This window comes from Amaranthus tricolor, chromosome 7 (assembly GCF_026212465.1).
Source record: "Amaranthus tricolor cultivar Red isolate AtriRed21 chromosome 7, ASM2621246v1, whole genome shotgun sequence".
Taxonomy (NCBI): Eukaryota; Viridiplantae; Streptophyta; class Magnoliopsida; order Caryophyllales; family Amaranthaceae; genus Amaranthus; species Amaranthus tricolor.
This window is the reverse complement of record NC_080053.1, coordinates 13,264,520-13,282,170: the sequence shown is the minus strand read 5'-3', so window position 1 is coordinate 13,282,170 and position 17,651 is coordinate 13,264,520. Positions and strand designations below refer to the sequence as shown.

At 32.5% G+C, this 17,651-nt stretch overlaps 1 protein-coding gene across 1 annotated transcript; it reads right to left on the bottom strand.

Moving 5' to 3' along the window:
• Positions 1 to 11,252: 11,252 nt before the first annotated feature.
• LOC130818790 (aspartic proteinase nepenthesin-1) lies at positions 11,253 to 13,092 on the bottom strand. The gene has a single exon (XM_057684993.1). The coding sequence runs from the start codon at positions 12,850 to 12,852 to the stop codon at positions 11,479 to 11,481; it is 1,374 nt and encodes a 457-aa protein (XP_057540976.1). The 5' UTR covers positions 12,853 to 13,092; the 3' UTR covers positions 11,253 to 11,478.
• Positions 13,093 to 17,651: the final 4,559 nt, after the last annotated feature.

The following is a 17,651-nucleotide window of genomic DNA, read 5'->3' as shown; positions in this document are numbered from 1 at the left end:
ATAATCCAATTCTTAAATAAATAATGGGGTGGTCCCCAATTCTTAAATAAATAACTATTCTAAGTGTAAGGATTTCATAGTCGATAGCTTTTCGTATAAAGTGTATTCACTAGAACCTCATAGTTTCGATACAATGCATATTATCACAATAAACAATAAACAATGATCTCTTAAAGGAAAATTGCATATAAGGGTTAGTTACTGCGTGTACGTACCTGTAAGCGTCATTGCACGACCGAAAGTTACAAAATTCACCCAACTAAGGTTCTATTTTCCTCTTACGAACTGGAAACCTATACAAGTTAGGAATAAAACTAATAAATCCCCTTAACTACTTTGTCATATCAACTACATACCAAAGTAACCACTATCACCTATTCAACATGAGTTTTTCGATTACTCTAGCACGTACACAACTCATTCAATACAAGTCAAAATCATTAACTGAACACAATATAAGTCTTTTCACTAATTTAAAAGTTAAAGCATATGTGAATTGTTCCTTTTCATCAACTAATTTTGAGTATATTGGTTCGCGTTACCCATAAATAACTAATCACAACTAAGCCTTGCAATTTTAATATAACATTTATACAACAATAAGGAAAATTTTAGTGTTATCGAATCGCGATATCATTTGTTACATTCTCCAAAGGTAGAAAGAATTATAATCAAAACACGACAAGTAACTTTAACAATCATCGACGATAAGTTGACCTTATGCTCTTAGCTTACTAACATTATGCATTATGACTTCCATGACAACCTAATAAGCGTACTTGTAATTAAAAATAATCAAACCACAACAAATAGCAACTATTATTCCCAATTTAATAACCAAAATCACTTTCATAATCAGCTACAATCATCACCATTACTAATTATCACAACAACAATCAATCGACTAAGTTTCAAAACAACTTTTAAGGTTATTTAATCAATCATCACACCACCCAAAATATAGCATAAAACACACATCATTATTGATTTCATTTCTAAATCCAAACCCTAGACATTTTGTGTTCAAAGATAACATATTTAATAAGTACCTATACTAAGATTCAAAGAAACTAATACAAAACCAACACATCACCTATAATTTCAAATCACACTTCAAACCCTAAGTCAAAACATGTTTAATTCATCAATCAAATTCTTATCCACAAAAAGATTTAATGAAATTAACATAACCAACGTCAAACTCAATACACTTAATAAAACTCCAATTAAAAGCTAGAAAATAAATTAGAGAAAAGAGGAGATGGCTCACAATGTTAAAACTAACAAAAATGGTGAAGAGGGTAAGTGAAGGTTGTGGTGGTGGTGAACCGAGGCTGTCGTGGTGGTTGAAGGGCCCAACGCAGCCTAGCTGTTGTCCACGGGCCACACAACGCAGCCAAACTGCTGTGCACTAGCTACACAACGCAGCCTAGCTGCTGGTGGGGGAGCCAGTGCTGCTGCTACGTGGTTGGCTGCCGATTGATGGTGGTGTTTGTGGGGAGACTTGCGTGGCCTGTGGTGTGGCTAGGCTGCTGCTACCGTGAAGAGTAAGGGAGAAGGAGAGAAGAAGGATAGGAAGGTTAGGGATGACGGCTAGTAGAGCAACAAGGGTTTCAAGCCCTTTTATCACTATTATTATTATTATTATTATTATTATTATTATTATTATTATTATTATTATTATTATTATTATTATTATTATTATTATTATTTTTCCCCTTTATTTATTTATTTATTTTGTTCTAAATTTACTTTCTTGAAATGCCCAACTAAGAAGGCTCACTTATGTGTGCTCACAAGTTCTATTAAATAAAATAATTTCGATTCGAACCTCTTTATTTTTAGTAATCGCAAATTTATTTTTAATATAAGTATTTCAATGTCTAAATTCGTATGTAAATGAAATTTATTAAGACTAATTCAAAATAACTTAATATATTTATAAAATCTCCAAAAGTGATAATAATGATAATAATTAACAACGTCATAAAAATGACGGGGTGTTACAAGAACGATTACCATTTCCACCACCATTAGACCAACCTCAAAGGGCCCAAGGCTCTTCTTCCTCACGCACCATGAGGTGTAAACTTATTTCACAACAAGCTAAATATTTTAGTAAGTTGAGGAGAAGAGTATTACTCCCCAAAAAATTTGTAGAGTAAAATGATCTAGTGAGTCTTGGGTTTTACAATATTGTGAGAACACTGCTGGAAAGGAGAGGGCTACATGGGTTCATAGAGGTCGTAGCTGAAGTATACCCAAGATTGACCTTTGAGTTCTTAGCGACCCTGACTCGCTATGAGTTTTCTAAGGGTTACTACATTCGTTTTAACGCCCTTAACATTATTTACACCATGTGTTACTATGATGTTGTGAGGGCATTTGATTGGATTATTAGGGGTGATGATTATGTGCTCCCAAATGAGGAGAATGAGGAGAACGAGGAGGAGGAAGATTATGTTCCCTATAAGGAGCAGAGTTATAGGGATCCTAGTCTCGTTGTTGATTTAGGTCACAACTGGTATCAACAGTATGATGAGAGTCTCTCCAATATGGAGAACGTGTTTGGAGAGATGGAGGGTTGACGGGATTGTTTAGACGACAATTTGCAGACCTTTCAAGAGTCTTACAATTAAGACATGTATAATCTTGATACACGTCTCCATTCTTTGTGGATTGCCCAGCAGGCCCATATGGATTACTATTCTAGGCAGCCTTATGCCGACCCTCGAGCCAACATCTCAGAGATAGAGGCTCAGAAAGAGAGAGAGAGAGAGCGAGAGAGAGAGCCAACATCTCTATCTTCTCTATAATTCTAGCTCTAAAATACCATGCCTTAACCCACCTAGCCATCCTTACTTAGATTCTTGCATATCATCTTTTATCAACCATTGCATGTAATCTAAGCTATAAATTTTAACCAACATAAAGCCCTCATCCTCTTTATTCCAAAATAGTTCTTGGATTGCAAGATCCAAGAGCTCTATTATTTGAGCGTATTTCGTTGGAGTTTGAGCAATTATTTGGTTTCATTAATTGTAGTTATGGTGATGTTGTGTTGGATGGGCATGGGCATGGGGTCGACAACGAGGTTTGAATTTTTATGGGCTTCAAATTGAGATCATTCTATGAGAGCAAAGAAGATTAAGATTGGATGCCTCTTACTTTTGGGGCGCCACAAAGAAAATCGATGTTTCATGTCACAAGAGGTAATGATGCAATAGATAGTGTGCTATCCCAGTTCATCATTGAAGTTCATTAGTTAGATATGAATTTTTTTTATTCATGCTTTAATCTGTTTTGTCCACGGTTACTAAAGACCCTATTTTTGTCAGGATTGTTGTTACCCTTTTGCTACTCACCATGAAAAGCATGCATGGGGGAACCTATTGCTTACTTATCCATGTTTTATACCTTATATTTTTTTATATTAACTTAGTTTGCATTTACATTGTATCTTTAAATTTTTATAGCTAAGTTTTTACATGTTATTCATTGAAGAAAAAAAATTGTAAAGAGAAAAGTCCAACTAAGTTGAAAATCCGAGGCAAAAAAGCGGCATGAGTGGTAGGGTAAGCAAGTGAGAAATTGAAAAGTTAATGAGTGGCTAGGATGGAAACCCATTAAGGAGTTCATAGGCAAAATGAGAGATAAAGAGAGATTCTAAAAGTTTACATCTTATTTGTTCTTGCAGTTGGAGACATAAGAAGTGGGAGTCATAAGGTAGGTATTTGGGTATGCCATATTGGAGGAATAAATGTAGAATTTTTCATTTCCATTGTCTCTAAGAGTTATAAGGAGATTAATTTTTCATTGTAGACAAGGTTTGGATACCGTGTCTTAACCTTTATTTTTCATTGTCAACCTTGATTTGCTCGAGGACTACCAAAAGTTAGGAATGGGGGAGTTTTATAAGTGCAATTATTTTTACTTATAGTGGTTATTTATATGCTCGATCCTTTTCGGTTGTTTAGTGGTGATTTAGGGTCGTTTTAGCTTATTTGCTCCAATTGGTATTTCATAACCAATTCGTGAGAAAGTGACTTAATTACGACACTTCTAAGTTGTTTTAGTGAAATACATGGTTAGTTGTGCTTATAGGACATCAAGAAAGGATCAAGCCATTGAAAGTAACAATTCATGTGAGTAAAGATCAAGCAAAAGGGCCAAAATTAAGTTTTCAATGTTACATTCTCTCCAGCCTCAAAAGTCGAGTCAACTGAGGTGGAGATTTTAGTCTGGACGATTTGGCGGCATTTGATAGAAAAAGGAGAAATTTCCAGAGGCTGAAGCTGACTCGGCGATGGATGGGTTTAGCTGCAGCCGACTCAGCGATTGCTACTGACAAAACGCAATTTTTTTCCATAGACAAAAGCCGAGTCGGCAGTTGGTGCATTTTTATGGCAGCTGACTCGACGGCAGGTCAAGCAGCTGAGCACGTTTCTTTTTGCGACAATTTTCTTTAATCTTCTTAAATTTTTATAGGTCAAAGGATTATTAGTATAAATAGATTTTAAAACCACTTTAATAGGGTTCCTTGTTTTCATTACTTTTGCTCATTTCTTTTGTTCATCTTTTAAATTAAGTTAAGTTAAGCATTCCATTGAAGATTAATTGTAAGCTTTCTTTAGTATTTAATTTTCTTGTCATTTAATTTCTTGTATTAGTTTTAACCTTTCATTAACAAATATTAATTGTTCTTAGTAATCATCCTTCAATAATAATTAATTTTGTTCTTCATTATTTATCTCTTGAATTATTGTTTGTGTTTCTTAGTGTTTAATTGCTTTCTTTGCAAGTTTCATCATTATCATATTTATTCATGCTTAGTATCATCCTAAGGTTTTTATTTATTGGTCTTATCATGAATAATGAGTAGATCTCTTTGGTAGGGTTAGGGTTTGAATCTATAATTCAAGTATGATCTAACCATTAAAAGTGTCTATAAATTAGGATTAAAAGGACTGAATTGTGCTAATTACCATAAATTAAATGTGATTTGTCGGACTAATCAATAGAACAAGCGTGTGAGATTAGGATCAACTTTGATCGGACTAATCAATAGAACAAGCGTGTGAGATTATGATCAACTTTGATTTTGGGTAAATGTTGATTAAATTCTTATTAATTCGTTCAATAAAATTGGCGTGTGAGAATTAAATTAATGGGGTCTAAATCCAATAGTTGATCAACAGACCGAGAGTTTCAAATTAACTAGATTATATTCAATCACATAATTGATCCGACATTTTATAGACACTGATAGAAGTTTGATCATACAAGGAACTTAGGGGATTCTCGACACCCTAGACTTCTTCATCATATAGTTTGAACCCAATTTCTTATTGCATTCTTAGTTTATTAGTTAAAAAAACAATGAAATTATTTCTCTTTAGTAATATAGTCGGTAGACATTAGCAAATTCCTTATCCTAGCTTCCTTACGTTGGACCCGCATCTACACGTACACCATGTAGTTGCTGTTAAATAAAATTTATATTAGTAATGTATTGTTCATCTTATTAGTATAGTAGTGATCGTATTAGTATACTATTAGTCGTATTAGTTTAGTCACATAAAATTCTCAAGCGTTTTAAAATGAAAAACAAAAATAAAAACTTCTTCAATACTATCTAAATGATTAAAAATTAAATAATAAAATTAGCTATGAATCACCTACCAAATATTTAGTCAAAATCTTTTTTTTTCCAACCAAAATTTGGTTGAATATCAGTTAATGATTAGTCGACAATAAAGGACGGGCTATTTTCCGATTTTTCTTATTTTGAATTTCCTGAAAATTAAAGTCTCAACTCCTTTAAGGGATGATATTCAAAACACATATTGCATAAAACAAATAAATTAAGTGATTATATTTAGTTGTTTAAATAGGTCCAAAATCATAGTAGATACAAAGTGGTTAACTTATAAATAAATTAAGTCCAAAATATGTTGAATTAAATTTGAAATAAGATGACTTAAGTTAAATGTCTTTATAAGATAAAGTTACATTTAGATTAAATTTAAACGTTTGTTATACATAATTACACGTCTTATTACTTGGTATTTTGAATAAATGATTTTCTTGATAAATAAGTTAATAATAATTATACACTTTCCTATAAGAATGGAGTTATTTTTAACCTCACCTAAAAATAGGAAGAATAATTCAAATTAAACTAAAATATAGGAACTTTATGTGGCTTATGTTTTTCTGTTGTTCTTATTTGAATTATTAAATTTTAAATGCTTTGTATGAGTATTAACGTGGCAGCATATCAAAGAATTAAAATAGCTAAAAATAGTATCAAAAATGTGTATTAAACAAGTCTTAAATGGAGCGTCAGTTTTACTTGCGGCTCCAGGTTTTGAAGACTGATTCAAAATGATGAGATTGGAGAAATAATAGGATGAAGTTTTCCTGGTTTGCAAGACTATGTTGAGGCGTAACATATATATTACAAGCTTCATTCAAGGATTAAGGGATTGCAACACTACTCAAAAATTAGCTTTCTACGTACTTTGAGATTTAATATTCAATAAGTGTTGTAAACTTAGTTCATCTAACTCTTTCATTTGTTATGGGATTTAGAGTTAAGAAGAGTTAGAATTTAGTTATCATCTACGCCTAAAGCTTCGAATACTTTTTAAAGCATTAATTTAGTTTTCTGTTTTGTGAGATTAGAATTAGTACTTTTATTAAGGAAACTTATGAGACGTTCTTCAAGGGGAAAAAACGTGATGAGAGAAGATAGAGAGATCTTCTAAGTCATCTTAAGTTCATTAATAAAAAGCGTTGAATCCTAGGGGTAGGAAGAGAACCTATAGGCGAGGAGTAGACTATTGATAGCTGAACCTCGTTAACAAATCTCTTGTTCTTATTTAAGAAATTTTTCGCACATAGTTCATATATCCATTATTCGACCCAAAATAGTTCTAGAAAACTGTTTTGAAAGGTCTCCCAAGCTCTTGAGCTTACCTTGCAGAGGAACATTTTAAACGAGCATACTCTCTATTCACCCCTCCTCTAGAGATTATTTGATCTCCTCTCAATCTTCAGTTGGTATCAGAGCTGAGTTTCACATATAAATATTAACATCTTGTGATGGATCCGATAGGAGAAGGGTTGTTTGCTCAAGGTCGTTTGTGTTCTAAGTTTCCTTTGTTTAGTGGAACAAAAATCTCTCATCGAGAAACTTTGATGATGATTTTTGTGATTGATCAAGATATGGAACTTTGGGACATCAAGATATGGAACTTTGGGACATTATAACTAAAGGACCTAAGGTGCCAATGAAAAAGGACGCTCAAGGAAACGACGTGATAATATCCAAGTTCGAATACTCACAAAGCGATTTGGAATCTGTGTCCAAAAACTATAGTGCAATGAATCAATTATGTTGTGTTTTAAATGGTACTGATTTCAATAGAGTTTCATCATGCGCATGTGGTAAGGAAATATGGGATAAGTTGACTGTGACGTATGAAGGAACAAGTCAAGTCAAGGAGACAAAGATCAACATTCTCATGCATCAATATGAAATGTTCAAAATGAAAAAGGAGGAGAATATTAATGAAATGTTTACTCGTTTTACGTTGATTACTAACAGTTTAAATGCTCTTGGTAAAACTTTTACTAATGCAGATAAAGTCCAGAAGGTCTTGAGGGTCTTATAAGATCTAAATGGGGTCCAAAAGCCACCGCCATTGAAGTATCTCAAGACTTGAGAGTACTATCACTTGACGATCTACTTGGAAACCTCACAACTCATGAACTTACTCTACATGATGATGGAGAAAGTGATGTAACACCATCAATGAAGAATCTTGCTTTAAAGGAAAAGAAACATCAAGAATCTTCAAGCGAAAATGAGGAAAGTGATGATGAGGAAGATCCATTTGCCTTAATCACAAGAGGTTTAGAAGGAATCATGAAGATGTGAAAAAGATTTAAAAAATTCAAATCTAGAAACAAAGGTGAATCTTCTAATTCCAATTCTAAAACTAACAAACTTGCTTGTTTTGAGTGTGGATTTACTGAGCATCTTGTAAAGGAATATCCTAAAAAGAAAAGGTATACTACAAGAAAAGAAAAATAAACAAGCAAAGGTTGCTAAGTGGAGTGACTCCGAAGGATCAACCGAATTGGAAAATGAAGATGGTCAAGCTCATTTTTGTCTAAAGGCAAATGATGATTAAGATGATGATCTAGAACAAAATCATAAGGAGGTACTTGACTATCTTAACTCTTGTTCTAAAGATGAATTTGTTAAAGCTCTCTTTGATATGTTTCAAATTGAACAAATCTTAAAAGATAAGAAAAACATTTTAGAAGATAGAATTCACCACTATGCCGAAGGTTGTAAAGATCTTATAAAGAAAAATGAATCGCTTAAGGCTGAAATATTAAAATTGAAAAGATTGTCAAAGTCCTGAACGAATAAAAATTATTAGTCAAATGAAAAAGCTCATTGATCTTTAGAATAAAAATGATGATCTTGAATCCAATCTTAACACTTTTAGATATGAGTCTGAGAAAAGTTTACAATCCTTACAAAGCTAAATGATTCCGAATTTAAATTCAAAAAAATGCTTACACGACAAAAAGGATCTAATGATAAACGTGGTATCGGTAATAATAATGCTACACATAAGAGTCAAAGCACATTTGTTCAAAGTGCATATAAGCATAGACGCTTACTTACTTGCTCCTATTGTTGCAAAGAAGGACATCTTATATCATCAAGAATATATTTCCTTTTGAATTACTTTGAGATTTAATAATCAATAAGTGCTGTAAACTTAGTTCATCTAACTCTTTCATTTGTAATAGTATTTAGAGTTAAAAAGAGTTAGAATTTTAGTTATCTTCTACGCTTAAAGCTTGGAATACTTTTTAAAGCATTCATTTTGTTTTCTCTTTTGTGAGATTGGAGTTAGTACTTTCATTAAGGAAACTTATAAGACGTTCTTCAAAGGGAAGAACTTGGTGAGAAGATAGAGAGATCTTTTAAGTCATCTTAAGTTCATTAATAAAAGACGTTGAATCCTACGGGTAGGAAGCTAACCCATAGGCGAGGAGTAGGCTATTAATAGCTGAACTTCGTTAACAAATCACTTGTTCTTATTTAAGTAATTTTTCGCACATAGTTCATAGATCTATTATTCGACCTAAAACGGTTTCAGAAAAATGTTTTGAAAGGTATTCCGAGTTCTTGAGCTTACCTTCTAGAGAAAAAATTTAAATGGGCATACTCTCTATTCAAGTCCCCTATACAGAGTATTCGATCTCCTATCAATCTTCAAAAATTACGACTATCCTTGTGGCAGTCGCAAATTTTGTTGGAAAATAGTCAGAACTTTTGATTACTTTTTATTAAGTAGGAGATTAGTTGGAATTTCTGACTATTTTATTTCGGTCAGTGCATCTGATTCCATTAGAGAATTCTAACTAAAAAGTGATAGTTCAAATATGCTAGTTGGTATGACGTTAGGTTTTTGTACTGTGGTAGCTTAGAATATATTGGTGTTAGCTAAATTCGTAGACTACTAATGACCAAATTAATGTAACAAATAGAGAATAATTCACCATCAAGAAAAGGACCATAATGTAACAAATTCGTAAACTTTTTTATATTTGAAGTAATTTTAGAATATAATGTTACAATATATTTTGTCTAATAATATTTTTTTAAATGTGAAAATTTTTTATCATTTAATAAAATAAATGACTTAATTTTAAAAGACAACGCAAAAATACATAAGAACTTAAAAATTTTTGCTCCATTTCGTTAACACAATTCACCAAAGCCTACACTACCCATGTGACATTATATAATCTTAAGATATTCATCCAATCATTGAAATTGTTTACACTATATGTGACATACGTTTGTAAACATGGAACAATAATATTAGTGAGTGGTTAATAGAGTTCATCAAGCATTTTTATTCTAGTAAAATAGACTCTACTTACAGAGATTGGAACTTCATCCATCACCATTTATAATAAAGGTAAAAAGAGACGATCAATCATGGTTGCTTTAATTTGGAGCTAACCAACATCCTTCATCAAGATTCAAATTAATCAGGATTCAATATTTTATTAATTTTCATGCATTGTTTTATTCTTGATATTAAAAGCAAATAAAGATTATATATATATATATATATATATATATATATATATATATATATATATATATATATATATATATATATATATATATATATATATATATAAAACCGTGAAAGTTGATATTAACAACAAATATAGTATTAAGTTGAGAGTTTATTACTAAATTATATATGTAGATTAATTTAATAGTCAATGTCTAATATTTAATTGTATAGTTTTTTTGCCTGGAAATATCAATTTTTATAAATACATAAATAAAATAGAATTGGATTAAATGGGGCTAAAGTGGGTAAGCTAACATTGCTTCCCTAAGAACTAACAAGGTAACACTGATAGATACTTTGGTCTATTTGTTTGGTTTACAAGCATTGTGTTGTCTTGTTAGATGTTAAGTAAGAAGCCTTTTAGTTTGGTTAGGTATGAAGCATTGCAGAGCTATGCATTAATGCATCATCTTCATATGACTCTTTAGCATAAAATTTGGCATTTTCTCTCAAAAATACTTTATTATATTACTATTATGAGTATTTCCAAACAACACGCTAGCTACGACCTAGCATTTTGCAATTTTTCTATATTTGTTTCTATATATGGATTGCGTTTCTAAGAATTTGAGTCTAACCTGATATCAAAAATATGTTTTCTAGCTTGAGTTCAAGTAGCTCATGACTACAGTAGTCTAACATGCGAGGCCCATTGAGGTCTGATTGAACCCATAAATATGCGAAAATTTGAAAAACATAAGAGAAAAAATAAAAAAAATTAACAAAATAAATTAAGAATCAAACTTATTCCAAAAGTAAGCGTGAAATTCCCAAATCTGGGGTTTCGGCTGTTCGCAGTTACTAACTGCGAACAGGTTAAAAAAGACAAAATAGTTGTTCGCACTTAGTAACTGCGAACAACTATTTGACCTGTTTTGACCTGTTCGCAGTTAATAACTGCGGACAGCAACAGAACAAAATAGTTGTTCCCAGTTACTAAGTGGGAACAACTATTTTGTCTTTTTTGACCAGTTCGCAGTTAGTAACTGCGAACAGACCTAAACCTCAGGGTTTGGAATTTTTACGCTTACTTTTGGAATAAGTTTAGAAATTCGTTTATTTAATTAATTTCTTTTTTTGCTTAAGTATTTCAAAAATTCTAAATATGCTAGTTTTAAATGGGTCAATAATCAAAATGGGTCAAATACTAAAACAACAATGCACAAATATCTAATGAAAGCAAATTCTTTCATGAAACCTACACACCATTCAAAACAAGGTAAAAGAAAGCATCAATAACATAAAGAATTGTAGGCTATTTAAACTCATAATTACAAATTCCATGACAATATGTTCATAATTCGTCACATTGAGTGGGAACAAAAGAAAGGCTCTCATTTGCAAGATCATGAACTACCATCATATTTTGTTGTTGAACATTACCAAATATTGACATCCCACTTGATTTCCCCATTGCTAAGCATAATACTCCCATATTTGTATCTCCAATCATGTAATTTTCACTTGGTAAGTCCAAATCTGCCTCTTTGAAATGAAAAACAAATTTAGGGACCTCTAAACTTGTTGTGTCCTTAGGCATTTTAAAGCACAGGTCAAGCCCGCCCGAACCCGAATCATCTAATGGGAGGTTCATCTGTGAGGTAAAAGCCTTCTTAACTTGATCAAAAGCACTTGACTCTAAGTAAGTGATTGTGGTTCCTGAATCAATAATCATCCCACCAGTTCCATCATCACTTAACGAAAATGTGGATTTCTTGATGGGCAAATGAGTGGACCCTACACTAATTCCTTGAAGGTTAAGGTAATAGAATGAGGGTTGTGATGGGTTATGGATTAATGGGGTGGTCATAATAGTTGTGGCTTTTGAATTACTTGATAAGGCTTTGGGATTAGCTAAGGATCCCATCAATAGTGTGCTTGTTTTGGACCCATCAATTGAGGTTAAGCAATAGGAAAATTTGGGCTCGTCTAGTTGTGAAACTAAGGATAATGGGCCCCGACCCAATCCAATTAAGCCGGCACCTTGGTTAAATCCGTTACCCTCATTGTCTACCCCACACCCAAACCCCATGTTAGGGACAGAGACCTTTTGGGACTTTGAGTCGGACCCAAATGTAAAGGTCTCGGTCGCTAGAATCCCTTGGGTTGAGGAGTAATCCCCATATGTGTACAAATATTGGCACCCATCATCTTGGCATGTAGATGTAGGGAGAGCTTCACAAAGGTCATTAGAACAAGATAATTTAGAAAAGGTGGATGATTTAGAGGGATCAAATATGGGTGTGGATTGATCAAAACAATCATCACAAGGCTTACATTGAGTCCAAATTAAATCACTACCCGTATCCATTATTGCAGAAAACGGGTTAGGTGGAGTTCCAATAGCAACATTCATCAAAAACTCACCATTACCTGGATGAACTTTGGATTCAACATCATATGTACTTTTATCGGAAACCAAAACCATTGCATTCAACTTTTGTACCCTAAACTTTGATCGATTAATACCTCGTTGAATCCGCTCCAACATGGTGTAATTGGACCCATGATCAACATGTTTAAGTGCAACCCGAAAACCCATTTGGGTCCGGTTCACTTGATCAAGTACCCTTCTAGAGGTGGAACATGTAGGTTTGTAAAGAAAGTGTAGTAAAGCTAATGAAAGTATTGTAAATTTGAGCGAAGAATGCATGGAATCAAGGGCCATAATGCAGCGTAGAGGGAAAATTAACCAAAAATTAAAAAGATTTTGTGCACTATTTTTTATGATATTTAAGAACAAAAGTGGTGTTTATAATAACAACCCAATTGAGGATGAGTAAAGATAATTAGGCATGGAAGTAATCAAATGATTTTGAAATTTAACTTGAATAGGAGAAATGGGATTTTACAACTTCTTGAAGGAATTGTAGGTTAGGTGGTTAAGAAAAATGAGACTTGGACTAAGATTGTGCAACTACATATTTAAAAAATCATCTTAATAGTTCACTTGAGTGCTACTCGTAATCATGGCTTCTCCATTTCTAAAACTCAAAAAAAAAAAAAAAAAAAAAAAAAGCAATCTTGTAATTCACACATACTTTTGATTTATAAAGTATCATAATATGACCTAGTTGAATGCTATTTTTGAGGCATCGTAGCTTCTACTCATCAATTCTTGGTTCACATGTAAGGGTTTGATAAGCCACTCAAGTTGTTTGTAATAAAGTACGGAACAACTCAACTTAAAATTAAAATTGATTGCTGAGACATCGAAATATGTTATATAATGTAACACGCTCTCTTACACAGAAGTTTTCTATTACGTTGGTGTAACACCCGAATTTTCTCCCTTCCTTTACGATTCTGGTTTCGTTTAAGGGGTTGAAAATTCAGTGAATTTCCAAGCTCTTAAACGAAACCAGAATCGTAAAGGAAGGGAGGAAATTCGGGTGTTACAGTTGGCTTCTATTTTATGTTAAGAAATCAACTCAGTTAGGATGTTAGTTATTAACAAAATATTTGAAATGATAAAATAAGTAAAATAGCAAGTTTATAGTAGTGCCGGTTCTAAGCACAAATAGAGTAGTTGATCGCCTAGGGCCCCAAAAATAAGAGGCCTCAAATATTAAACAATACAATTTAAGTCCGATTATAAGTAGGGGTGTCAAACAGGTCGGGTTGGGTCGTTTTCAGGTTCGGGTCATATATAAATGGGTCAATAGACCCTTGACCTAAACCTGACCCATTTAATTAAATGGGTCAAAAATTGAAACCCCGACCTGATCTGTTGCAGGTCGGGTCAACCTGCTAATGACCCATTTAACCTGCTTTTTTTTCAGGTCATTGAACCCATATATTTCAGGTCATTTGACCCATTTGACCCATTTGACCCAAAAATTACAATATTACAAAATTACAATATAAAAACTAATTTATGGCTAACACTGTAAAACATTACAAGCTTCATCCATTAATGGAACACAGTATAACATACTTTCATCCATTAATGGAGTTGAAAATCGAACACAGTACAAGCTTGAATTGAAGATCAGGAAGATTGAACTGCAAAATCTGAAAAATCAGAAAAATCGAAGACAATCCAAATTAGAAAAAATCGATCAAAAAAAAATCAGAAAAATGGGAAACAAAGAAATAAATCAATAATTCTTACCTAGGTGCCGCCACAGAGAAGAGGAAGGAGAAGGCACACTCTGAAGTCGCACAGAGAAGCAGCAAGCAGGAGTAAAAATTAAGCAGGATTAAACACAATCTTGCAAAACATAAAGAAAAATGGAGTAAACATAACACAAACTGAAAAATCGAAAAAATCAAAAAAATCGATAAAAATGAAATTGAAAAATGAAATAAAAAAACAAGATGCAAATTACCAGTTTAGTAAAAATGAAACCCCAAAAAATTCGAAAAAATCGAACCCTAAATAACACAAACACGAACATAATTATTATGAAGAATTAAAGAGAGAAGGGAGAAGAGCAGCCTCCACAACAGAAAAGGGAGAAGAGCAAGCTGGGGTCGTGGCTGCAGCAGACGCGAGCAGAGGCAGCCTAGATGTTGGTCGTTTCTGTTTGGGGAAGGTGACGCAGCCCCCTGCTACTGCTTGGGAGGGCGGCTGCTGGTCGGGGAAAATGGGAAGGAGGCGCACGGGAAGAGAGAGGAAGAAGGAGAGAAAGGAGAGGGAGAAGAGGAGGAAGGAGAAGACGGCTTGGTCTTTGAGCGTTTAGGGTTTCGTGGGTCTTTTATACCGGTTTTTTTTTTTTTAATTATTATTATTATTATTATTATTATTATTATTATTATTATTATTATGCTTATTTTATTTATTTTTAAATGGGTTAAATATGGGTCGACCTGACCTGATTGACCCATTTAATAAATGGGTTAAATAGGTTTTTTTCGGGTTCAAATATTCAACCTGAACCTAACCCATTAAATAAACAGATCAGGTCGGGTTGACCCATTTAATTAGTTGGGTCAAAAATCTAAACCCAAACCCGCTAATTTCGGCTCGGTTTCAGATCAGGTTAGCAGGTCGGGTCAGCTTTTGCCAGACCTAATTATAAGTAACACTTATTAAAGTGATTTGTTTGTAAACTTTTTTATGTTTGAAGTAATTTTAGAATATAATGTTACAATATATTTTGTCTAATATTATTTTTTTAAGTGTGAAAATTTTTTATTATTTAAAAAAATAAATGACTTAATTTTAAAAGACAACGCAAAAATACATAAGACCTTAAAAATTTTTGCTCCATTTCGTTAACACAATTCACCAAAGCCTACACTACCCATGTGACATTATATAATCTTAAGATATTCATCCAATCATTGAAATTGTTTAAACTATATGTGACATACGTTTGTAAACATGGAACAATAATATTAGTGAGTGGTTAATAGAGTTCATCAAGCATTTTTATTGTAGTAAAATAGACTCTACTTGCAGAGATTGGAACTTCATCCATCACCATTTATAATAAAGGTAAAAAGAGACGATCAATCATGGTTGCTTTAATTTGGAGCTAACCAACATCCTTCATCAAGATTCAAATTAATCAGGATTCAATATTTTATTAATTTTCATGCATTGTTTTATTCTTGATATTAAAAGCAAATAAAGATTATATATATATATATATATATATATATATATATATATATATATATATATATATATATAAAACCGTGAAAGTTGATATTAAAAACAAATATAGTATTAAGTTGAGAGTTTATTACTAAATTATATATGTAGATTAATTTAATAGTCAATGTCTAATATTTAATTGTATAGTTTTTTTGCCTGGAAATATCAATTTTTATAAATACATAAATAAAATAGAATTGGATTAAATGGGGCTAAAGTTGGTAAGCTAACATTGCTTCCCTAAGAACTAACAAGGTAACACTGATAGATACTTTGGTCTATTTGTTTGGTTTACAAGCATTGTGTTGTCTTGTTAGATGTTAAGTAAGAAGCCTTTTAGTTTGGTTAGGTATGAAGCATTGCAGAGCTATGCATTAATGCATCATCTTCATATGACTCTTTAGCATAAAATTTGGCATTTTCTCTCAAAAATACTTTATTATATTACTATTATGAGTATTTCCAAACAACACGCTAGCTACGACCTAGCATTTTGCAATTTTTCTATATTTGTTTCTATATATGGATTGCGTTTCTAAGAATTTGAGTCTAACCTGATATCAAAAATATGTTTTCTAGCTTGAGTTCAAGTAGCTCATGACTACAGTAGTCCAACATGCGAGGCCCATTGAGGTCTGATTGAACCCATAAATATGCGAAAATTTGAAAAACATAAGAGAAAAAATAAAAAAAATTAACAAAATAAATTAAGAATTAAACTTATTCCAAAAGTAAGCGTGAAATTCCCAAACATGGGGTTTCGGGCTCAGTGGCGGACCCAGGAATTTCAATTTGGGGGGTCAAAATCCGAACGTCACGTCGTTCGGATAATCTGATCGTCGTGCGAATAATTTTTTTTTAAAGAAAAATAGAAAACATAATAGAAACAATATTTACAATTTACAATATCAAATCCGATGTTAAAAGTTTTACAATCCAAAATATAAAAAAAAAAAAAATACAAGCGTTCAAATGAAAATTACAAATTCATCCTTCGAGTTTTCATAATTTTAAAGCGATCAATAATCTTTTCATCGAAAACTTGTAGAAACACTTCCTTCTCAATGTAAGTAACCAAACAATCATTCACTAGTTGATCACCCATGCTATTTCTCAACTTATTTTTGACAAACGTCATTGTGGAAAACACTCTTAGAGGGGAACTTAAACCACCTACTTCTACTTGAACCACCTACTTCCATATTAACATCTTCACTTGGAGGGGAACTTAAAGGAAGACTTAGAGGGGAACTTAAAGGAGAACTTAAAGGAGGACTTAGATGGGAACTTAAAGGAGAAGATTCATTGCCTTCGTTAGATGTTTGTTGGGATTTCATTCTTTTAAACAATAATTCACGAAGATCGGGTTGTCTTCCCTTTGCTTTTGACTTTTTCGAACAAGGTGAACTTGAATTACTTGACATTTCCTAATTAATTTAAAAATATGACTCAATTATTCAATCTAATTATTCAATGAACCATCAAGGTGAACTATCAAGTAACATTTAACAACTTGCAACCAATGAACCAAACAAATTATTCAATTAAACCCACAGTCAAGTACAACCAAGCCAGCTAATTTCAGAGTTTGGAGACAAAAAAAAGAGCTTACAAACCCACAACTCCATCAACATCAAGCAAGAACAATTACATCATGGAAAAGTTAAATTTTGCTCCAATTCCATGAGATAAGCCAAAAGAAAACGAAATTATCTTGCAAAATTCAGAAAAAAAAAAAAAGAAAAAAAAAAGTAACTGCTCATCACTAAGAACAAAATTCATGGAAGAAAACGAAAAAACAAGAAACAATACAGTAAATTATCTTGCAAACAATCAAAAACAAGGTACAAAAAACCCAAAAT

What these genes read in the sequence shown, in the direction of transcription:
- LOC130818790 (XM_057684993.1), bottom strand. Translation starts at nt 12,852, where the DNA reads ATGGCCCTTGATTCCATGCATTCTTCGCTCAAATTTACAATACTTTCA.